General features: G+C 35.7%; 1 protein-coding gene across 3 annotated transcripts; it reads left to right on the forward strand.

Moving 5' to 3' along the window:
• On the forward strand, nucleotides 242-23,800 carry LOC18779609 (proteasome-associated protein ECM29 homolog). Of its 3 annotated transcripts, none has more exons than XM_020561561.1 (35): nucleotides 242-482; nucleotides 664-831; nucleotides 941-1,030; nucleotides 1,997-2,133; nucleotides 2,244-2,334; nucleotides 2,998-3,080; nucleotides 3,179-3,285; nucleotides 4,752-4,904; nucleotides 5,335-5,399; nucleotides 7,251-7,338; nucleotides 7,453-7,531; nucleotides 7,677-7,785; nucleotides 9,071-9,130; nucleotides 9,288-9,406; nucleotides 11,850-12,231; nucleotides 12,319-12,503; nucleotides 12,620-12,692; nucleotides 13,447-13,597; nucleotides 13,701-13,870; nucleotides 13,997-14,344; nucleotides 14,609-14,776; nucleotides 14,893-15,186; nucleotides 15,413-15,589; nucleotides 16,325-16,588; nucleotides 16,886-16,984; nucleotides 17,074-17,258; nucleotides 17,812-18,147; nucleotides 18,950-19,103; nucleotides 19,196-19,306; nucleotides 19,409-19,576; nucleotides 20,119-20,245; nucleotides 20,964-21,119; nucleotides 21,205-21,317; nucleotides 21,389-21,448; nucleotides 23,247-23,800. In XM_020561561.1, the coding sequence occupies exons 1-35, from the start codon at nucleotides 300-302 to the stop codon at nucleotides 23,463-23,465; spliced, it is 5,472 nt and encodes a 1,823-aa protein (XP_020417150.1). In that variant the 5' UTR covers nucleotides 242-299; the 3' UTR covers nucleotides 23,466-23,800. The 3 variants fall into 3 exon arrangements, with proteins under 3 accessions (XP_020417150.1, XP_007213289.1, XP_020417149.1); XM_007213227.2 differs by having other exon boundaries at nucleotides 243-482; nucleotides 20,961-21,119; XM_020561560.1 differs by having other exon boundaries at nucleotides 300-482; nucleotides 2,247-2,334; nucleotides 20,961-21,119; nucleotides 23,247-23,465.

The following is a 24,407-nucleotide window of genomic DNA, read 5'->3' on the forward strand; positions in this document are numbered from 1 at the left end:
GAAAAAATCTTCAGAAAACGCTTCTATGACTTAAAAGCACTTAAACGCCGTCAGAAACGCTTTTAATTGTTAGAAAACACTTTTGGCCCAACCAGAAGCCCCTACGTAACGGACCCCAAGTAATTTCAGCGTAATTAGGTGATTCCGGGTCGGGTGCAATGAGTCAAATACTTGAGGGGTGCATTTGAACTCCCAACCAATGTACTAAAAACCCACCAAAAGAGGCAGGACTAAAGAGTAGCCTGTGTCTGTGTCTATACATACGGGCAATTGGCAATTGGTGTCGTGCGGTGAAAGAAATGGCGGAAACATCATCGTCGTCGTCTTCAACAAAGTCGGATGAAGAAAAAGTAGAGATGCTGGACCGCTTGCTCACACGTCTGGCTCTCTGCGACGACTCCAAGCTCCAACCCTTACTTTCCAAGCTTCTCCCCTTCACTGTTTCCTCTCTTTCTTCTAACTCCTCCGCCGTCCGCAACAAGGTCTGTTTTCTGATTGAGTTTGCTTCAATGAATTTCTTGAAGCTCCTGACAATAATTGCTACAAATATTAGTTTTACTTGTATATAGCTGAGTTTGTTAATTGGGTTTTCAATTCTATGAACTTAAGAATTAGGATACGGATTTAAATTTTGAAATTGGGGTTTTTTTGTTACTTGGACAGGTTCTTGAGATATTGAGTCACGTGAACAAGAGAGTAAAGCATCAACCTGAGATTGCTTTACCCTTATCAGAGTTATGGAATATATATTCAGAAGCTAATGCTGCTTCAATGGTGAGGAATTTCTGCATCCTCTATATCGAGATGGCAATGGATCGTGCTGATACAAAGGTATCTATCTCCATATTCTATATTCCATTTTTCTCCTCTCGTATGGCATGTTGGGTTTGTTTCAAAGGACAGCTTTTGATGGTAAGACATCTTTCATGTTCTGTTATAGGAAAAAGAAAATTTGGCAGCTACACTTCTGTCCGGTGTTTCCAAACTCCCTCTTCAGCACCACGAAATTATACTCAGACTCGCTACCAAGGTATTTAAATGCGTCATCTGCTTTTGACTGTCGTGTAGTTATCTAAGCCCCTTGTAGCTCAATTATGCTGTTTGAGCTCTGTCTGTTAGTTCTTAGTTAGTTGATGAGTGTGTTGGAAAGATATGCACATAATCCTTACTACTTGCAGAACATACTGGGTGTAATTTAAGAGGGATAATATGTTATGTTTTTGAAGAAACAGGAAGTTCACATAAATTTATGGGGTTTATATCTTAGGCAACCAACTTTAATAGAAGTAAGTGAGTTCTGATTTTCTGTTGGCTAGGATTATACGTTGGGATTCAGAATCTTTTCATGTCAGGCTCTTACTTTCTTGGTGTGTTAAATCTTGATCATTGGGCTGGAAGTAATATATCCAACGTGTTAGGCCAAATTAAGCTTTCAAATGATAATAAAATATGAAAAGCATTAAAGAAAGAGGAGTGAAGTAGGTGAAATGGATGGGAAAATGGCCTCCCTTAAGTTAATAGTGGGCACATAATAAGTGAGACTGTTTAAATCTGATGGTTCTAGGATGGGAAAAGCAAATCTCAATCCAAGGAATATTTTACAGATAGGAGTAGACATGACGTGTTTCTTAGAATTCTAAAAATAAGTTCATAATCTTGTTCCAGTGGATCGTTAGTGAACAATTTAGCATTTTCTTGGTGTTCTGGTTCTGTCAAATGGAAAGTTATTCTAGTTGAATGATAAAAAGTGGTTTTATCAACCAGGATGTAGTTGGGATTTAGGCTTGTTAGAGTTGGGTATGGCAAAAAAAAAGTGTACATTTCGTATAGTGAATTGGAGAAGCTTTGAGACTTATCGAGCTATTAGTATCCAATTTATTTGACGCTCAATTTGTATGTTGATATAATTTAAAACAACTAGTGAATTCATGTTGCATAATTTTGGGTTCTTTTGGGACATGAGTATGCATAACTATTGATTCTCATTTGATTACAGGTCATGGGTGAGTGTCACTCAAGTGGTGTAAATGATGAAGTTGCTGCAAAGTATAAAACGATATGTTATTCTCAGGACAGGAAGTTGTTTCTTGAATTTTGCCTTCATACAATTTTGTATCAACAATCATCTCAAAGGTGTGGAACTTGGTTTAGTACTGGAGCAGTATATAAATCTCACAGCATTTCTTTCTTCTCTTAGAACATTTCTTTTGTCATATCATACTTAAAGTACTCATGCTTCACAGCAGAGAATGCCCACCTGGACTTTCGATTGCTCAAACCCACAGTGTTACAGGGAAACAACCATTGAAAAGTGATATACTTCTAACAAGAAAGGTAAATCTAGTATGAGTTGGATTTTTTAATCTTTGGATATTGTGGATCTTTTTTCCTCATAGGTAGTGTTTTACTGCCATTATTTTTTGGAGCTTATAGATGGTTTTTACTAATACTATATTTGTTCTGCGTGTTTTGGGTATGGGGGAGAAACTACAATACATTTGGTTCTTATCTCCTGTTGTTTGGTGGGAGAGGAAAAGGATGATAGATAATATTAGAAAGTGTTGTTCCCTTATATGATTAGAAATAGGAGGAAAAGAAGAAAGGGGTAAATGTTTGATTTGATTTACTAAAATCCCTTTTCTTTTATTTTCACATATTTTTACTAGATTTGTAATCCTTCAATGGTTATGATGACAAAAAAATTAAACATGCATTAAAACCTCTTCTGTTCTTTTCATTTCCAAAAGTATTTTTGTGGGCTGAAGGGAAAGGTTCCCCTCCCATCTCCTATATCCCCTCATACTTCCAAATGTACGAAAGTACCCTCTTCCCCCTCCTCCTTTTTCGTTTTCCTTCCTTCACCTTTCTCTCCTCCTAAAGAGAGGGTCAATCTAAATTAGAACTTTTTTTTTAATCACAGTTAATGCATATTCATGTGTATATGCATCCTTATTTTTGCCAATAACTACATTATTCACTTTGATTTTCTGCAAGCAGTTAGGGATCTTGAATGTTATTGAGGCTATGGAGCTGGCCCCTGAGCTTGTTTATCCTCTATATGTGGCTGCCTCTGTAGACTGGTACATTCTAATTTCCCCATTATTACTGAAATTTAGCCTTCTTATTTTGTTACGTATTTGATATGTGGATTTGTATTTTAATAATTGATTGATTCTAGTCAAGAGCCTGTTGTTAAGAGAGGGGAAGAGCTTCTAAAGAAGAAGGCTGCTGGAGCCAACTTAGATGATTCAGACCTCATAAACACACTTTTTTTGTTATTTAATGGTACACATTATAAAGCTCTTTTGTTCATTTTAATTCATTTACCGTGTTAGTAATTTATACATAGAGTAAGATTTTAATTCGTGGGTTCATTGTTCTATTGTTATTTCATTCTTGCAATAATTGTTTAATGCCCTTCTACGGAGATAACTGTGTTCTACTCTACTACTGGTAATCCTTATGATCAGAATACTAGCATACTGTGGTGATATTTTATTGTTTCATGACCATTTTAATTTTCACCTATAAAAACTAGAGTCTTGTTCTGAATATGGATTAACATGTACGTGGTTAAGATTATAGCTGCATTACTTAGCATATCTGACCTTGGATAGGTTGGATAACTTGCCTAGCTATCCTTTCTAGTGGGTTAGGGTTTAAGGAAAACCGGGTTTTGAAATATTACGGTTTGAAGGGGTAATAGGGTTTGGCTTTTAAGAGTATCTAGTGAAAGGATTTGAAGGACATTAAGAGCGCATGCCTCAAACCCAAATAATGCAATGTTCTGTTATCAAAAGCCTTACTTCTTGATTAATTTTGGGTTCTTAAGCTAGATGTTGTTTGTTGAATTAATTACTTGTCCACTTTACCGTACAGTTTCTTTTACATAATAAAATTTCTTCTTTTCGAAAAAAAATTCTTAAAATGTAAAGAAACACTAGAAGAAATATTTTTCCAAACTTTGAGTTCAAAGAGTGAAACTTGGCTTCATAGTCATGTTGAGGTTCTGGGATGTCGTCACAAAGGGTTTTGTAATTGTGTATGTTTTTTTAACTTGTAAATGAAATACAGCAAAGCATTTATACTGCCTTATTGTCATGCCTTCTTGCTTTCATAGTCATGTTAAAAGTTTCTATCACCAGCTATACTTTGATGAAAGTTATGATTTTGTTTTATTTGATGGAAAAATTTGAGCACATCACTTATCCTTCCCCATTCAATGGGTAGTAAATATTAAAGGAATATTCTACTATGTTATTTGGCTTAATTTCACGTTTACCCCCCAAACAATTACACATCTCATTTTTTCCCTTGAAACATAATTTGCCTCACTTCACCCCTTAAACTTGTTCCTTGTTCAAACAGGATAAAACTGGATACAACGGAAATACAACAATAAAAAAAGCCAGTTAAAGGTCTCTGGAACTACAATAGACATCAAACCCTACGCATTGTAATCAGATGTGATTATTTTCCTCAAATACTAGGAACTCTTGTGCTTTAGGGTTTTGTTTATTTTATTTTTATCTTTCCAGATTTCTCCTTTTAGAAAAAAAAAAAAAAAAATCTTGGCTCCAACGGTGGTTGGAGTAATATTCAGTCCTCATTTCTACAGTTTTTGTACTGTATTATATCCATCAACATAAAATTTGGACTCTATTTATTTCTTTTGACAAGAATTAAATTTTGTTTTAACTTTTAGCATTAAATTCATCATTTATAAAATAAATAACATTCAACTTATGTAGGTACTGCTGGAGCTCAAAATGTTGCTCCCGAATCTAGAGTCACTCCTGCAAATCCTGCTTTGAAAGCAAAACTTGTATCTATTTTCTGCCGGTCTATTACAGCAGCAAACAGTTTCCCTTCAACTTTGCAGTGCATTTTTGGTTGCATATATGGTATGCATATTATCTTCTTAGCATTAATTACACTTGCATTTCTATATATTTAACCCAAATTTCTGTAATTAAATAGTTCTTGTGAGTGTTAAATAAGTATTCTATGCATATCTGGAGTGGACGATTTTGCTGAAATTTCGAGGAAATTGCAGTCATATGCCATGGTAGAGAGGTTTTTAGCAAAGGAGTCTAAGAATGTAGCAAGATTGAGTGTTCCAAAAATCACACATGGCCAGTGGAGTCTTTCTCACATCAGAACCAACTCACTGTTCTCATCATCTAACTTTTATACGTGTCACGTCAGGCCCAATGGCTTATACCCCTCTCCAAAAGAAGAATTATTTCCATTTTATGTTATCTTAGTGTTGGGTATGAGATATAATACTCTACTGATTATTTATTTGATATGCTGTAATTTGGTACTTAATAGGAAGTGATACCACATCAAGGTTGAAGCAGTTGGGAATGGAATTCACCGTCTGGGTGTTTAAACATGTAAGGACCTTCTGATTTGGTTTTGGGTTATGCTTTTTATTGTCGAACTTCTTTGTGACCTATGAAGGTGTTAAATACTTGCCGAGTGATGTTTAACACCTTATACAAGGGTTCCGCATACTTAACTTTGTACCCTTTCATGATTGGGTCCACTATAAGGGTTCCACATGTTAACTTTATGGTTGTTGTAGTAAGTTAAGAAATATAATGTGTTCAGCATTAAGGTTAGTTTTTTTAAGTTGTCTCCTCTTTATTTATAGACCAAAAAGCTAAGTCATTTATTTATTTTTTTTCAGAAGAAAGATAAATTATTTAATGAAAAGCAAATTACAATCAGTGGACAATCAGTCCATATCAACAGATATGAAACTAAAAGCACTCCTTTGGCAAGAAGTCATTAAACATATACTACAATGAGAGACAATTACGACTAAGCTACAGACCCAAGAATTTAACAATTCTAACCATCAACTCTAGCCAGGCCCCTTGCCAGTTCACTTTATGAGTATAAACAATGACGTAATCTTATACAATAATACTAGGGAGACCACATTTTGTACCACAATTTAATACCCTGTGATGTGGGCATTGAGGTTTACATGCCATGTCAATTTATGATTATATCTCAGTGGATATATCAATGTGGTACTAAAAAGTGGTACAAAAATGTGGCTACCCTAGCAATACTAAATCTTAAAATAAGGTTAAAAACCATCTTGGAGAGTGACCTGACATGGTGACTGGTAGAGGCTGGTATTACAATATTTTCCTGTTAATCAAATAATATGTTAATGATTCTTATACTTTCATAATTTATATAAATATATATATGATGCAGGGATAGCACCAAATAGTTTGTAGGTCCCGTGGTTAGTGTCTGCATACTTTTGTTTGAGGCTTAGATCTCAAATTTAGAGACAAGATGACATGTGATACTAATTTTTCCATGCTAGTTAAATGAGCTCACAAGATTGCCTGAACTGGTCTAGGTTCAGTGTTCGTCCTGCTCGACTAGTGGTCAGAAGGGTTCAAAGTTGGTCAATTGTAAAATGGTTTAATGCAGAAGGATTTGGATCATGTTGATTGGGGTTTCCTAGACTTTGTTCTGGCTAGAAATTGTTTTGGGAGATCAAGGAGGACTCAACCAACTTTTTAGTTGTCATTAATGGTAGACCCGGGGGTAGTTTTGAAGTGTCATGGGGCTTGGACAGGTACACCCCCTTTTGCTGTCTCTTTTGTGATTTAATGGTTGATCTCTTGACAGTTCAGTAGGTTGGTGGGTTTGGCTAGTGAGTTCAATTTGATTCAGTGCTTTGAGGTTGGTGTGAAGTGAACTCAGTTGTCCCATCTTCTGTTTCCTAGATGACACCATTTATTCACTTCAGGATAATATGGTTAGATTCGTTAATCTGGTTGAGATTATTTTGTTATTTGGGATGGGTTTGGGTCTTTGGATAAACATGTCCAATAGTGGTTCGGTGGGTATTGATCATAGGATTGTGGAGTCCAAAATAGCTGGGCGGCCTTTGACTTAAATGAGGTTTCCTTTAGGTGGTAAGCTGTGTTCTTTGAGTTTTTGGGATCCTGTAGTGGAAAATTTCCTGAAGAAGCTGGGTGAAGGAAGGCTTCTCTCTCTATAGGTGGTTGGCCCGTCTGGATTTAGTCAGTCTTAAGTAGTATTCATGCTTCAACATATTTCATGGCTTGTAATGCTTTTGTGATTGATCACTGAAATTTGTTATTTTTCCATTATTTCTGTAGAGTTACTATTCAATTGACATTTGTTGTGCTCCACCTTTTTTTTTTATTTTATAGTTTTTATTTATTTATTTTAAAGATCTCTGTGTGCAGTCAAAGATTGATCAACTTAAACTCATGGGCCCTGTTATTCTGAGTGGAATTCTGAAGTCACTTGATACAGTTTCAAGTTCAGAATCAGGTTTGCTTCCTATGCAATGAACGTTGTTAAACTTCTGTTCATTTGCACCTTTTACAATTAGATGAAAATGGCAGAATTTCAATCTGATTGATATAGTGCACTAAATCTACCCAGATGTTACTGTGAGGGACTCCAAAACTTTTGCTTATCAAGCAATTGGGTTGCTTTCACAGCGTATGCCTCAACTTTTCAGGTTCAATATCTTCCTTTTTGTTTCTTCTGGTTCCAGTTTTTATATTCTTTGACTTTGTAAATATTGTTCTCCTGATGTTCCTTTCATGCTTTGTGTTAGATTTTATAGTGGAAAAATATTTGAATACATGTTTCCCTCCTTCCAGAGATAAGATTGACATGGCTGTGCGCCTTTTCGATGCACTGAAGGTGGAGACCCAGCATTTTCGCCTCAGTATTCAGGAAGCAACCAATTCCCTTGCCACTGCTTACAAGGTATGGCACATGTTTTCTACTGGTTGAAACTAGGATAATGTTTGTCTATTTCGTGGAATCCTATTCATAAAGCTTTTGTTTGGCCCAGAATTTAGAAATATCAATTTGAACAAGCCGTTGAGTTAGGTTCATTTCCCCTTCTTTTTGATAAGGAACAAAAACCATTGATTTAGAAGCAAAAACAAAAAGAGGGCAGAAGAAGTATGACCATTTTTTGTTTTGTAATGTTTTCCTTTCCACTCCTCTATGATATTCAATTGCAGGATGTGCTCATTTGGCATGGTTCATGGTTGTTCGTTGTATTCCTGAAAGAGTTGGGATACTCTGATTGCTTGTACTGCATTGTACTGTGAGAGTTATAAGCTTTGGGGAAAAAAGAGGGATATGGTGCTAGGGAGATGTCTGTGATGACATTTTTGGGTGGCATTGATCATATAAACAATGAAATAATAGAAAATACTTTGAGGGAGGAGTACTCACTCAATGTCTTTGGAGATTTTGCCCAGAAAGAAAGGCATTATGGCATAAGGTAATAAAAGCAAATATGGGTTACCAGACAGATGTTGGGATGCTAACATAGAGACGTTGGGATGCATAGAGACGTTGGGATGCTAATATAGAGACTAAGGGGAACTTCTGGAATCCTTGGAAGGACATTTCTCAAGGATATAGATCATTTCAGAATATCTGGAAGTTGGTAGTTGGGAGAGGGCTTAAGGTGAGACTCTGCGATGAAATTTGGATAGGGGAAAATTCATTGGAAAATGTTTTTCCAAGGTTGCATAGGCTTACCAAGGCATCATGGAATGTCCATTGCAAATTGAACAAATACATTCTCATTCCCTTTATAGCTGGGATTTTTGTTTTTGGAGAAATCTGAGAGAGAGAGAAATGGTGGACTCAATTCCTCGTGAAATGTTTTTCCAAGTGCTTTTACATAAACCTCTAATCACCAGATTGGAATCCCACCGTGTCGCAGCAACATTAGCACAAATGTCAATGTTTGTTCAAACCAGTAGGACCATAGAAACTGAAATTTTGGCAGTATTGGAGAGAAATTTTGTTGACACTTGCTGTCATTGTTGTCAAAATGTTGCGAATATTGGAGCGATATTCTCTTTTATTTGTATTTTTCTTCACAATTGTTTTGGTTCTTATATAGATATAATACTTTAAGCTTTTCCAAATCTATTTCATTCCCAGTTTTATTTCACTCTCTCTCATTTGTTCTAATTACCAGTTCTGTATATTCAAATTATTGATACTGGTTGTTATCTGCCTTTAGGGAGCTCCATCAACAGTGTTAAAGGATCTGGAGACACTTTTGCTGAAAAATTCTCAAGAGGTGTCATACTTTTGCTTTTTTTAGAGTATTGGTGGCACTAGTTTTCTTTCATTTATCTCTTTTCTCCATTTATCGGATTTGAATATATTATTTAATTGGGTTTCATAAATTAATTTCCTAATGGAAGCCTGATTACGTGGTGCTTGCTGTTCACCAGGAACAAAGCGAAGTACGATTCTGTGTAATGAGATGGGCGACTTCTTTATTTGATTTGCAACATTGTCCAAGTCGTTTTATTTGTATGCTTGGGGCAGCTGATACTAAATTGGATATAAGGTATTGAAGTTTCCATTTTGCACTTATTATAGTATACTCAATACCGTCACATGCTGCAAGACGTATGTAAGGAGGAATCTATTGATCCTGCATCGAGCATTTTAGCCTCTTTTTAATACATCAATCTTCATCTTATCTTTTCAATGTACTCTTAGGAATTTCTACTACTATTTATGTCGGTCAAAGACCTACGACCTCCCTCAATCATATTCTCTCTCTTTCTTTTGCCCATTAGATGCTGTAAAAAATAATGATTATAGGTTTCTTATTAGCTACTACCATTGGCCAACCAAATAGGCAATGGTTCCCTAAACATCCTTTTTGGTTTATGTTGCACAATACACAAATGTTAGTGTATTGTGAGCTTTGTCGGCTCAGCTCTAGTGTGCTACGAGCTTGAGCCTTTGTTTTCAATTGTCACTTAACAAGTTATATGAGGCTTGGTCAAAGGTTTTATTTATGTTATCCACGATAAATAATTTTTCCTTTAATGCAAGTCATTTGAATAAAAAATCTTGCTCTTGTTTCTTTTTGTTGGCATTTGGTCCTTCAGTGTAATATCGATTATATGTTAATGGACGGGGCTCCAAAGAGGTGGTTATAGGTTAGATAAATGTGGTTTACCAGTGCAATTATGGTTTACATGTCAATGAGTGGGATTCTATAGAGGTGGTTGAAGCCTTTAATTTAAAGGTTGGATAAATCTTGTATACACCTGTGAAATTGGCTATTTTTTTTTATGGTTTTTATTTCTTTTATCTGCTTGGGTGGCTGGTTTTTTCCTGGTATCGTTTTGTTGGCCTTTTCTGCTGGTGGGTTTTATTGTTTGGTAAACCTCTATACTTGTGATATTATCTATCCCCATACTGGTGTGCGTTAGGATACATTGATGGAATGAGAGATTCAAAAGAAAATCATATCATGAACACTACACAATGGAGCAAAATAAATGGACAAAGAAAATGGGGCTATGTTCAGCAAATTCCTGCCTATGCCCGTTAGACATTTTTGTTCATCACTATCATGACCAAGGAAGGTATTGGTCGTATGGGCACACCACTCATACAGCCAACACTACTCCAAAAGGGCTAGTTATAATAAGAGTCCAAGTATACAAGTGATGTGAGACTCAACACTCTCGCATAAACCAGAGACTTCCCGATTTGAATCCCTGATGTTCTTGTCAGGGGGCACAATCTAATCTCTGACAGGATCCAAACTTGTGTTGCAATGCCCTAAACCATAAACCCAAAATTTCAGACCTTCAAACCCCCCAACAAAGGTGAAGAAACAAACAGAGGACACCCATTAGGTATTTATTATTGGTTTTCCCGCTTTCCTTTGCTGCCATCCCTCCCTCCCTCCCTCATACATTTATCCTCTATGCTAAAAGCCAAAAACTAAAGTGTTACCAAATGGGCCCTTACTAGATGTTACAACTAGGAGCGTGCTAACAGAATGGCACAATACCCATATAGGATTAACCACTATTGAAGCTCCCATATCTTCCCAGTACATAACATGTGGAGTCACAATCCATGCCTGGACAATCCACACAAACTTGGGGTATGAGAAATATAATCGGTACAAGACACAGTTGAGTTAGATAGTCATCAATCCAACACAAAGAAAACCCTTGTGTATCAACATCTCAAGGAACACTCTCACAAATCACAATAGAGGTCTGGACTATTTCCTGCATTTTTTCAATGCAGCCAAACTACACAATTTATTAGGAGAAAGTCGTCGTGCTAACACACTGCAACTCCAGGTCTTTCTTCTTTTATTGCGTTTGCCTTCCCAGCCTTTCCTTTCCAAGCTCTACCCAGAGCTTTGTTGAACAAAAATGTCTTGTACTATTTCCTGCATTTTTTTCAATGCAGCCAAACTACACAATTTATTAGGAGAAAGTCGTCGTGCTAATACACTGCAACTCCAGGTCTTTCTTCTTTTATTGCCTTTGCCTTCCCAGCCTTTCCTTTCCAAGCTCTACCCAGAGCTTTGTTGAACAAAAATGTCTTGTACTTTTATTTTTCATGGAGTAAAACTGCTCATTTGTAAGCTGTGAATTGATTGTTCACTTCATGGTGAATAACACTGAGAATAACAAGGGGATGGGGATAGAAAAGCATGAGGTTTCTGTCTACCCTTTGGGCTTTCGTTTTGTCCGATTTCAGGGATGTACACTCTCCTCTATTTTGCTAGAATGGAAGGCAGCATATACGATAATTCCTTTGTTGTAGTCTTTGTCTTTCCCTTGTAATCATATGTACTCTGTTTGTTGGTGGACTCCTTGTTCATATCTTTGTACTTTTCTTTTCTGTTATAAAATTTGTTTCTTCTCAGAAAAAGGAACAAGATTAGGACTCTATTTGTCTTCGTATTTATGTAATTTTTTTGTTGACACAATTTTACATTGCACCTTGTTTGTTCCTTTTTGAAGGGAGATAGCACTTGAAGGCCTTTTACTTGTTAAAGATGATGGGCAAAGTATGAGTCAGAAGCAGGATCTGGTTTATCCAAAACTTGGAGTCATGCTAGATTTTATTCTTAGTCAGCAGCCAAACTTGTTAGAATCAGCTGAGATGAGGGAGCAGAAACTTCATTTTCCTTCAAAAACGTATCTAGTTATGATTGAATTTCTGTTGAAGTGCTTTGAGTCAGAATTGGAGCAAAACATTTCTATTAAAGGATTATCTGATTTTCAGTCTTCAGTAGAAGCACTGTGTTTACTTCTAGAACATGCTATGGCCTTTGAAGGGTCTGTCGAGTTGCATGCCAGGGCTTCCAAGGCTTTAATTGCAATTGGATCTTGTATGCCCAAGGTTGTGACTGAAATTTTTCTTCTTATTTACGAGTGTGCTCTTTCGCTTCATGTTTTTGCATATCTGACAAATCTTACTTCTTTATAGCTGATAGCTTCACGCTATGCACAAAAGGTTTCATGGCTAAAGCAATTACTGAGTCATGTTGACTTGGATACCCGTGAAGCTGCAGCACGTTTACTTGGGTTTGCTTCTTCTGCTCTTGCTATGGCTGAATCATCTGCTCTTATCTCTGAGCTAATTGCCTCAGTTAGTGGAAGGCATAAGCTAAGGTTTGTAGCATATATCTTGCACAATGAAGGGTTCAACAAAATTGTCTTTCAATTATACTGTTTTTTGTGATGGTAATATAACCTCTCATTCTAGGGTTGGTTGAAATATTCTTCAGGTTTGAGGCTCAGCATGGAGCATTATGTGCAGTAGGATATGTAACTGCTGATTGTATGTCTCGAACACCTGCTGTAAGTTGTATAAGTTTTATTTTCTCTCTCATTATATATTTTAATTGTTTGGGTAATATGTGGGCTTTCATTTAAAATGTCTGTCGCCCCTTATTCTACAAAAAGTAATATAGAAAGATCCCACACTTCAAACATAAATATTCCTTTATTCCATTCATCCATACTAATTCTTTCCCCAATAATATTTTTAGGGTTTGATGACATTCATCTCCTTGACTGTAATTAGTTGATCTAAGTTCAGCAATAAACCATTCACTTGGAATTTATCATGAATGTTCTCCAAGATTTATTGTTTACTTTGTTTAGTTTTGTCTCTGATGTGGATCAGTTTTCAGTATCCTCAGATTTTGAGGATTGGTCTTTTTCATGCAATTTTTTCTTATCGGGGTTCTGTTGCATTAATTTTTTTCTTGGTGTTCTTTTTTCTGTTTTTCTTTCTGTTTTTGTTGTTTTAGACGGGTGGTGTTGAACAAAAATTATTGTTTCCTGTGAAAGAAATGGTTTCCCTCTGATGTTGCAGACGTCTTACCAAATAATCTTGGGCTATTCTTTATCTTGGTGACCTTGCTTCAATTGAAAGTTAATGGTCACTAAAAAATTTCTTTCCTGTTCATATTTGTCTGTAAATAATAAACTTGACTTGATTATGTTTTATTTCAGTTGGCTTTCTTCGCAATTTACTAGTGTATTTTGATTCATTTTCTTTGCTCACAATTTACTTATGTCATTTTGTTGAACATTCATATTTCTGTAGATCCCAGACACACTGTTTCAAAGTACACTAAAGTGCCTTGTTGATGTTGCTAATAGTGAGACTGCAGCACTAGCTTCAGTGGCGATCCAAGCCTTAGGTCATATTGGGCTGATTGTTCCATTGCCTTCACTTATTATTGATTCGAATTCAGGTAACTCGATTGTTTTTGCACATTTCATGTACTGCCTCAACCAACTTATCATTTCTCTGCACCTTGGGTTGAGATTTTTACTAACCGAATCGTTAAACTGCAGTTGATATTCTGACGGTTCTACATGAGAAATTGAGAAAGCTACTCAGTGGTGATGATACTAAAGCAATTCAAAAAATTGTTATATCCATTGGCCATATGTGTGTAAAGGAAACTTCATCTTCGCGTCTAAATATTGCCCTTGACTTGAGTTTCAGTCTTTGCCGGTCCAAGGTTTGCGTGAAACTATTTTCTTATCAACTAATTTGCATGTACCCACATCGTACTCTCTTGTGGTGGACCAAAATAAATCAAGGGTATGGGAAAATCTCTAATTCTTGCAACTCTTGATTTATACAGGTTGAGGATGTCCTCTTTGCTGTTGGCGAGGCTCTATCATTTCTGTGGGGTGGTGTTCCAGTGACTGCTGATTTGATTCTCAAAGCTAATTATTCACTTTCCATGGCTTCAAACTTTCTTATGGGAGATGTGAACTCATCTCTATCAAAAAATAGCCATATTGAAACAAATGAAGCCGAGGAAGATCGTTATGCTATGGTTAGAGATGCAATTACTAAAAAGCTCTTTGATGATCTTCTATACAGCACAAGAAAAGAAGAACGTTGTGCTGGAACTGTTTGGTTATTATCAATTACAATGTATTGTGGCCATAACCCTGCTGTTCAGAAAATGCTTCCAGACATTCAGGTTTGTCTTTGGTTCACTTGTAAAATTTTCCACTCGTATTTCTCGAGTTCCCTTTGCATTGGGTTCATTTTTTATTGTCACCATTGTTTGCAAATAGATGCGCAGTGGTTAATGAGAATCTCAGTGCATTATATTTTGGCACCTTGGAAGTTGTGGTTATCAATGAAAATTTATAGAGAACGGATTCCTCTTTTGAATGCTTAATTTCGAGTGATGGATGTTATAAATTGGAGTATTAGATTATAAATTTCCATATGCATGCAGGAGGCTTTTTCACATCTTCTCGGTGAACAAAATGAACTTACACAGGAGCTGGCCTCGCAAGGGATGAGCATTGTGTATGAACTTGGTGATGCCTCAATGAAGGAAAACTTGGTGCATGCACTTGTTAACTCTCTAACTGGTTCAGGGAAGAGGAAAAGAGCTATCAAGGTGAGGTTCTGTCTGTCTCAGTCTGTCTGTCTGTCTCTGTCTGCCTCGCTCTCTCTCTCTCTCTCTCTCTCTGCATCTCTTTAAGTTCTTAGGTTCTTCTATTTTTTGTTATTTAGCTCGTTGAAGACTCTGAAGTGTTTCAAGAGGGAGTTATTGGTGAAGGTCTTAGTGGAGGGAAACTCAGCACGTATAAGGAGCTTTGCAACGTAGCGAATGAGATGGGACAGCCAGATCTAATTTATAAGTTTATGGATCTGGCTAATTATCAAGCTTCTTTAAATTCCAAGAGGGGTGCTGCCTTTGGATTTTCAAAGATAGCAAAGCAAGCAGGAGATGCTCTAAAACCACACCTACGTTCATTGATTCCAAGGCTTGTGCGGTACCAATACGATCCTGATAAAAATGTGCAGGTATTCATTCATTTACTTTCCTACATAAAGTAAGAAAGCAGCACATTCTTAAACATTTATAAATATGTAACTACTGTGTCATGTCTGCTACTTCTTCTCTGTCAAATGTTTTTTTCCTTTTCCTTTTACAATTGGTAATGTTGGAAGTTCTGAAAGTATCCATCTATTCAATTAAGTTCATCTTTGCATTAACTTTCTCATTATTGCTTTCCTGTTATGTACTTAGGATGCTATGGCACACATATGGAAGTCACTTGTGGCAGATTCAAAGAAAACCATTGATGAAAACTTGGACCTTATTGTTGATGATTTGTTAATACAATGTGGATCCCGGCTTTGGCGCTCCCGTGAGTCATCCTGTCTTGCCCTTGCAGATATTATCCAGGGGCGAAAGTTTGATCAGGTGAGAAGCGTGTAATAGATCTCGTGTTTTTGTGTTGGCAATTGAAACTCTGCAGTGTTAGTTGTAAGATGCTTCAAATTTCTCAGGAATAAAACTGGGGTGCATTTGAAATTTTTTAGATATAGATTCATCTGAGAATATCTCGTGCAAAGTAATGCAAGTCCGACTTTGCTCTACACCCATTTCCCAACACCTCCTTCCACCCCTGGTATGGCGATCCCCTCAATGTCCTGTTCTGGAACTTAGCGCAGAGGGATCGTTCCTAGTAGATTATTAGATAGAATTAGATATTCGTATTTCCTTGCCTTGGTTTGGCATTAATGTTGTTTTCTTTATGCTTTTGGTGGATTACTTACGGTACAGTCCTGATGAAATAAAAATTCGTATTTTCATTTTCAGAAAAAAAAAAAAAAAAAAAAAAAAGCAATTACATTTTGAAATTCTCGTGTCTGTATGTGTTTTGTTCATACACTCCCCTGGAACACGCCCTGCTTCTGTCCTGCTCTAGTATACTTTAGCCATATTTTGGTTTTCCCCTTCAGTCAAACCCAGGGTAGTAGCTTCTTTCCATCTCTGCTGTGTCATTGTTACTTTATTCTGAGATCAGTAAGCTTGCTGAGATTTTCCGTGTAATCCAACATTCTCGTGCTGTTATCTGTTTGTTATTTGGTAAAATCTTCTATCTTTTCTTTTTCTTTACGCTTATTTTTTCTTTCTAAATTCTGGTACTCTAAGGTTGCGAAGCATTTAAGGAAATTATGGTCAGCAGCATTCCGTGCCATGGATGACATAAAAGAGACTGTTCGAAACTCTGGGGATAAGTTATGTCGTGCTTTAACTTCATTGACAGTGAGGCTTTCTGATGTCTCCCTAACTGGTGTATCAGAGGCACGCCAAACAATGGATATTGTTCTGCCGTTTTTGCTTACAGAAGGAATACTAAGTAAAGTTGACAGTATCCGGAAAGCATCTATTGGAATTGTTATGAAGCTAGCAAAGGTTAGCATTGTGTTTATGTTTTTATAGGTGAAGAATAACTATGTACCCAATAAGGAATACTACCCATTACCATTGTGCTTTAGTTCATCCAATAATACATAGTCATTTGCACAAAACATTATACATATTCACTGTTAGCATAACATTGGCCATGAAGTTTCTCTGGACACTTTAAAATTTCCAGAACAAGACCTAAAGTTGTCATCTTTTGCTAAATTAAAACATCCATTGATATTGATGTGTTTTCTCGTGAGTGGTTTGAAATTTGTGACTTTTTTGTTTTCGCCTTATTTATAGGGTGCAGGGATTGCAATCCGTCCGCATTTATCTGATTTAGTTTGCTGCATGCTGGAAAGTTTATCAAGCCTTGAGGACCAAGGGCTTAACTATGTTGAGGTTTGTCGAGATTTTATGTCCATCTCGTGTTTAGTATTTGGCTCACACTTTCTTCCAACGCCTTTGCTAATTTTACTTTCCTGTTCCAGTTGCATGCAGCAAATGTTGGAATACAGACAGAGAAGCTTGAAAACTTGAGAATTTCAATTGCAAAAGGCTCTCCCATGTGGGAAACTCTGGATCTATGCATAAAAGTTGTGGATTCAGAAGCATTAGATCAATTGGTTCCTCGCCTTGCTCAGTTGGTTCGATCTGGAGTTGGCCTCAATACAAGGTTTGGTTTTGTTTTATTGTAATACAATAAATTAAGGAATAATGATTAGGAATGACAGTTAGGCATGGTTTTCTTTGTAAAGATTAGATTATTCATTACTTGCAACATTGCATCTAATTCTAAAGTAGTAAATTTTACATTTCTTACCACTTTAACAGCACTAAGTCCTTCAAAAAAGATGCTGCACTAAACCCTAAACCCTATATTGGTTTACTCCCAAAATATTAAGTCGTTAAGGTATGTGCCTACAGTTACCTTATATTTTAACAATGAGAAATGAAATGAAATGAAATGTTATACACAGTTCTCCTTATGCTTTTTTATCTCCTTGTAGTCTACGCCTAAGAATATGTATGACTTTGTACTGTGTGATTATAAATAAATAAAAAAAGAACAGAAAACAAAAAAGTAGTATTACAAATATACATTATCTTTGATGGCAAGAATGATAAACTGAGAATCTTGCTTGGTGTCCGCGAGATACCTAAGAACTTTTTGGAAATTATATAACTGTTACTAATTCTTTGTACGGCCTTTATATTTTCTGTCACAGGGTTGGTATTGCCAGCTTTATTACATTACTAGTTCAAAAAGTTGGTGTTGAAATCAAACCATATACAAGCAGGCTACTGAGGCTATTGTTTCCGGTTGTCAAGGACGAAAAAAGTGCTGCATCAAAACGTGCCTTTGCCAGTGCTTGTGCAATTGTTTTAAAGCATGCAGCACCTACGCAGGCTGAAATGTTGATCGACGACAGTGCAGCTTTGCATAATGGCGATAAAAATGCTCAAGTTTCATGTGCAATTTTATTAAAAAGCTATTCATCCATGGCCTCAGATGTTGTGAGTGGATATCTTGCAGCAATTATTCCAGTTATTTTTATCTCAAGGTCTGAATCATACACTTGGCTCCTTTTCTGTTTTTCCTTTTCGTTAAAGAAACATTTTTCAGAGCCTGTATCATTTTAACGTTTGCATGTATAGTTTTAAACAATTGTGAGTTTACTACCCAGAGATGAAGGCTGGGCTGCTATTTCATTAAGGATATGTTTACTTACTAGGAATGGGGGAAGCCATGAATCAAGGAACTTAGATAGGGGAATCAAGGAATTGGAATTGGCTCAACTACCCCACCCTAGCTGATCCAATTACTGATTGTGATGGTATTTGATTATGAATTTTAACATGGAACCCACATTATTTTTTATTCCTTATGTGTTAGTAAACACAGTTAAAATCAAGAATTGGAATAATCCCATACCCATTCCTGATAAGTAAACATGCTATAAAATGTTAAGATAAAGAAACCTGTTCAATTACAGTTTAGGATTACCCCACAAGTGTTGAATATATTCAGTTTCGTCAGCATAAACTATTAGCAACAGTGAAATTTACACAACAAAGATTTGATCAAACAATGAATTAAAAATTAATGAAACTCTACACCTTGTAATTTGCTCTATGTTACTCATCTTTCTTAAAACCATTATCCTGGGAAGTCCAAATCAAGGAGTCGGGCTAAAGTATCTAACTTTGTGAGCACTTAACTTTAGGTGAAAGTTTTTTATTGAGAATTTCTCACTAGTGATATCTCCATTGAATAAAAGTCTGATGACCATCATCGTTAAACCACATAAAAGATTTGTATTTAAATGAACTTGTATCCTTAGAAATCTAATGGTTCATATGCAGATTCGAGGATGACAAGTTTGTTTCTGGCCTGTTTGAAGAGTTGTGGGAAGAGCATACAAGTAGTGAAAGGGTAGCCCTCCAGTTGTACTTGGAAGAAATTGTTTCGTTGATTTGTGAAGGCATTGGATCATCATCGTGGGCAAGTAAAAAGAGGGTATGTGCTATCTTTTTTCAATTTACACTTTAGTCATTGTTGTAGGTCATATTCTTGAGATTATTCTTAGTGTTTCAATTCCCAACTTACAGTCAGCCCAGGCAATCTCCAAGCTCAGTGAGGTTTTAGGTGAATCCCTGTCTTCTCACTATCATGTCTTGCTCCAATCTCTTATGAAAGAGATTCCTGGTCGGTTATGGGAGGTAAGAATTTTTATTCATGATCTTTGGTAAACAGACAGATAAAAAATTAAATAAGCAAAGTGTAGATCATCTGAATAAATTCCATTTTATTTAATGTGACAGGGAAAGGATGCTCTATTACATGCAATAGCTGCTCTTTCTGTGTCTTGCCATAAAGCAATTTCAAGTGATGATCCTGCCACTATGAATGAAATTTTGAGCGTAGTATCTTCTGCATGCACAAAAAAAGCAAAGAAATACCGTGAAGCAGCTCTCTCTTGTCTTGAACAGGTAAGCATTCCATCATAAATTGCTCCTTTTTAAGTTTTTATTTTCTGGGAAGTATATTGATCTTGCTGTAACCCTATTTAGAGGAAGAATAAAGTGTTGCAATCCATATGGGCTACATTGTCAAAGAATTTTAGGCAGTTTTCTTTTGGTTAAATTTTCGAAAGAAATAGGATGCCCGGGTTGCTGATGCATTAAAATTCTGATTGATTTTCCTCCCATCAATCAAATCATTCAAATATATGGATCATCAACATTCTTGTCAAACTAGTTTATTGTACATAGTCTAGGTTCAGAAGTTAGAAACTACTTTATTGAAATCTAGATGACAAGAGTGCAAATGTCAATCTACAGTGTACTTCTTACTGATTGTCCTTGGCATTACCATGCAATCTATGCTTCGATTCATGTTACTTCTTTTACTGTTTTATAGGCTTCTGGAATATGATCTGCTTTTATTTGTACTTCTGTTCAGTTGCCATCATAATGGTCTTATTTTGACACACGTCTTGTAACCAAGTTTTCCTGCATGAATTTGTTTTCAGGTTGTAAAAGCCTTTGGTAATCAAGAGTTCTTTAATGTGGTTTTTCCGTTATTATATGAGATGTTCACTTCTGGCACTCTCACTCAGTCTGGGAAAGCAACTTTGGTTGTTGATGCTGCTAAAGCAGGTTGGTAGATAACACTTTTTCTTACTATATCTAAGAAGTTAATTTCTAATTTCTATAGTAAGTCAGATAAAGTATTGGGTATCGGTCCATTGCTACTGGTGTCCTATTGATATACTTGGGATGCTTAGTGTCTGAGAATAAAAATGAAACTCACTTTATCAACATCAGTAAGCTCTCATAACCTTGTTATAAAGTGATTTTTTTGGAATATTTAGTGCAGACCAGACCAGAAGGCAATTTTTATGAAGTTATATATTTGTTTTTATTGTTTTCTATGTTGTTGGTTGTGGTATGCCAAAAGATCGTAATAATGGCCTTGCTGTTACTGTGTTGTACGGTGACATGACTCATGATGTTGTAGGTACTTGGCATGTTTATGGCTGACTTAAGGTACTATTTAGGAATCTCTTATTCTACTAGGAAGTGTAGAAAGTAGAGAGATTGGATTTAGTTATGTGTTGTCCGAACTTAGATTTTGAAAACTCTGCTGGATCCATCTATTTTTAGGCTAACAGTATGATCATATCTTTAATGTTGGTGCGATTGCCTTAATATGTGTAGTGCACTTTTAAAAAATATGAAGTTAACTAGGGCTGCTAGTGTGTAATTGCTTGCTTGCCCTTTTTTGAACATCCTTGTATAGCTATTTAAACGCCTCTTATCAACAGAGAAGAATATACTGAAAATAATCTAAAAAATAACGGTTTCTACACAGAAGAAGATCAAGTTGAAAAGTTTTCTGTTCCGCACAACAAAGTTTTGGACTGCATGACAGCCTGCATCCACGTGGCACATATAAATGATATTGTTGGGCAACAGAAGAACTTAATGCATGTGTTCATTGCCACCATGTCATCTGGACTTCCGTGGACAGGTACCCTCTTGTGGCCCTTTTCCCCCTTTCGTTTGTGTACTACTCTCTAAGATCTTGTATCTTGTTGATTGAACTTTCATGGCAGTCAAAATATCTGCACTTTCATCAACAAAGGAACTTTGTTCAAGGCTTCAGAAAGTTCTGGATGACTCTCAAGAATCTCCCGCAAATGCCAACATAATTTCTTTAGTTCAGGAGGTAATCGAAGTTTATTCATCATTATAATTTTTTATCAAACTTGCGTAACACCTTTTTTTACCTGTGTTCAGTTGTTTCTCTCAATGCCACCTCAAATAGTTGAATGCATAAGCACAGTTAAGGTTGCCCAGGTATGTTGCCTTTTTCCTTCTTTGGTATCCTGTGCACCCCATTTTCTGTTGTACCGATTGTTCATTGGGTGACCTTATCTTATTCGTGTACAAGGTTCTGAAATAAAGCATCAGGAAACCAGATGTAAATGGTTCCTGATGATCCCTTTAACAGAAATCATCATAATACATACGTATAATGAATACAAGTTACCAACAATAACCTTAATTAATCAACAATATCCCCTTTGTAGCATCTACTTTCCACAATATATGATCCAAACAATATTTTGGTGATAATGATATTTTGCAACATTACATGTGCCCTGTCCAAATTCAGCAACTAAGGTTACGACTTGTGAATAAAACAATACTTTCATTTTAATTTCATCTAGATCGTTGAAATTCATTTCAAACTGAATGAAGATGTGTTTGTTAACCTGATCTTATTATATCACAATTAACGCAGATCATTCAAACTACCTACACATTAGCCCAATTGTCCCTTTCACAGTTTTCACATCCCCATCACCATTTTAGTTCTTGTTCGTCCTGAGGCAAAATTCTAACATACATTAGTTCTTGTTCTTCCTTAGGCAAAATTCTGGCATACATGGGCTCATATCATCTATACTATTATAGAAAGTCAACAGCTATTCTGGTTTCTCCTTTTTCTTTTTTTTTCTTTTGTTTGTTTAATACAAGAGATATTGGGGGAGCGAGAAATTGAATCTAAGACCTCGGGTGCAGGGGTAAATGCTCTTAACCACTTGAGCTGCAAGCCCCTTGCTTTCTCCTTTTCTTCTCTACCTTCTCTATATCCCACCGATCCCACTTTCAACTTTGTCTCATCTACTTTTTTTAATTAACTCTTATTTTAGCAACTAAAAGTTCTCCGAGTTGTATCTAATTTTGTGCACAAGTTTATAAATAAGGCTTATTATCACAAAACGTCCCTAAGATTTACAAAACTATCAGCTTGCATCCTTAATGTTTTTTTTTTGTCATTCGTGGTCCTCAAGGTTAGTATGCATAATCACAAATGGTCCCTGCCGTTAGGTTCCGTCAAAAACTCCGTTAGTTTGCTGACGTGGCATATATGTATATCACAAAACATTATTGAGGTTCACACACCTATTACAAATGGTTCTTATGAAATTTTTTAATTTTTTAAATTTAAAATTCATAACACTTTTGTTTTCTTTTTAAAATTTTATGAATTATAATTATTTTAAAATATATATTAAATTTTAAATACATGTGGCACTATATTATTGTAGATGTTGGCTCCATATATATGCCACATCAACAAACTAATGAAGTTTTTAAAAAATAATTTAAAATTCATAAAATTTAAAAATGAAAAAAGCTAAAGGTTTAGGGTTCATAAATGGTCCTCAAGATTAAAATCCTTCTATAAATGATTTTTTAATTTTTAAATAATTTTAAAAAGAAAACCAAAATTTTATGAATTTTAAATTAAAAAATAAAAAAAATTCATAGGGACCATTTGTGATAAGTGTGTGAACCTCAGGGATGTTTTGTGATATATATGTATGCCACGTCAGCAAACTAACAGAGTTTTTGACAGAACCTAACGGCAAGGACCATTTGTGATTGCACATACTAACCTTGAGGACCATAAATGACACAAAAAACCATTAAGGATGCAATTTGCTAGTTTCATAAACCTTAGGGACGTTTTGTGATAATAAGCCTATAAATAATGCAAGATGAGAACTTATTTTCTTAGATTATAGACATTCTTGTCCTTCAGGTACTGGTTAATTTATCTTGAATTTTGTGTGCACAAATTCAGGTTCACGTCAGTGCTTCAGAGTCCCTTCTTGTGATCATCAAGCTGTACCAAAAGCTCCGACCAATACGTTTTATAGATGTACAATTTAAGGATGAGCTTGTTCATCTGTACGAGGTAGAGAAGAACGGTGAAGCGAAGTCCTTGTTGAAAAAATGTATTGACACGCTTGAAAACTTAAAACAAGAGAGTGTTCAAGATGACTCAATGTGTATGTCATAAAATTTCAGAGCAACAATAGCCGATCCATGGTTGTGGCTGCATATTTTTATAGTGAGTGGATTAGGAGAAATGAAAGTTAAGTCCAATGTATAAATTTTTATCAAAACAAGGGATATTGCATTCAACTCTGGAGAATGAGTTGATATTCCTTCTATGTTGCATTCCCGATTTATGCGGTAATCGTTTCAGAGTTAAACAATTTATCTTGTACAAATGCTCTTTTATGCAGGCTTTTATTTGTTTGACTGGTTGTAACCGAAAAATATATATATATTTCGGTATGGCCAAAAACAACCATGTCGAATAAAGATTATTAAAGGGAACTGATTTTCTCCCTTCTTTTTTGTTCCACTTGCACTCCTTTACATGTTATAGTAAAAAGTATTTAAAAAAAACCAAAAAGAAGTACTAAAAAAACAAAAGAAAGTGTAAGTGGATAAAATGGGAGTGAGAAAATCAGCACCCATATTAAAATGCCTTAAAGTTTCAACAACCATATTTTTTTTAGGACAAATGATTCTTCCAGAGATGCACGGGCTTTAAGAAACTACAGAAATAAAATAAGAACTACCATTAGATTATGAGAGATTTGTTTTCAGCCAAAGAAAATTGGGAGACTTTAGAAAAGGCCAAAGGAAGGAGAAATTTTTTAAAAGAAGCCAAAATGGACAAAATTGCCCTTATTTATTTTTGGATTTCCTAAAGAATCCTTTACATTTGCATGTATTTGATTTGAAAGTTGAGAGGTTTTTCTGTCTTTTTTTAAAAAGCTTTGGCTTTTTTTAAAAGTGGAAATTTTTTTATGGCTAAAACCTAAATTTACTAAGAAAATTTTAGCTTTTGTAAAAGACCACAAACAAAATAAAAAAGACACGAAAACTTTTCATCTTTAGGCCATCTCTAACTCAAGGACCTAAACTCAAAGTATTCCAAAATATTGCC

This window comes from Prunus persica, chromosome G4 (assembly GCF_000346465.2).
Source record: "Prunus persica cultivar Lovell chromosome G4, Prunus_persica_NCBIv2, whole genome shotgun sequence".
Lineage (NCBI taxonomy): Eukaryota > Viridiplantae > Streptophyta > Magnoliopsida > Rosales > Rosaceae > Prunus > Prunus persica.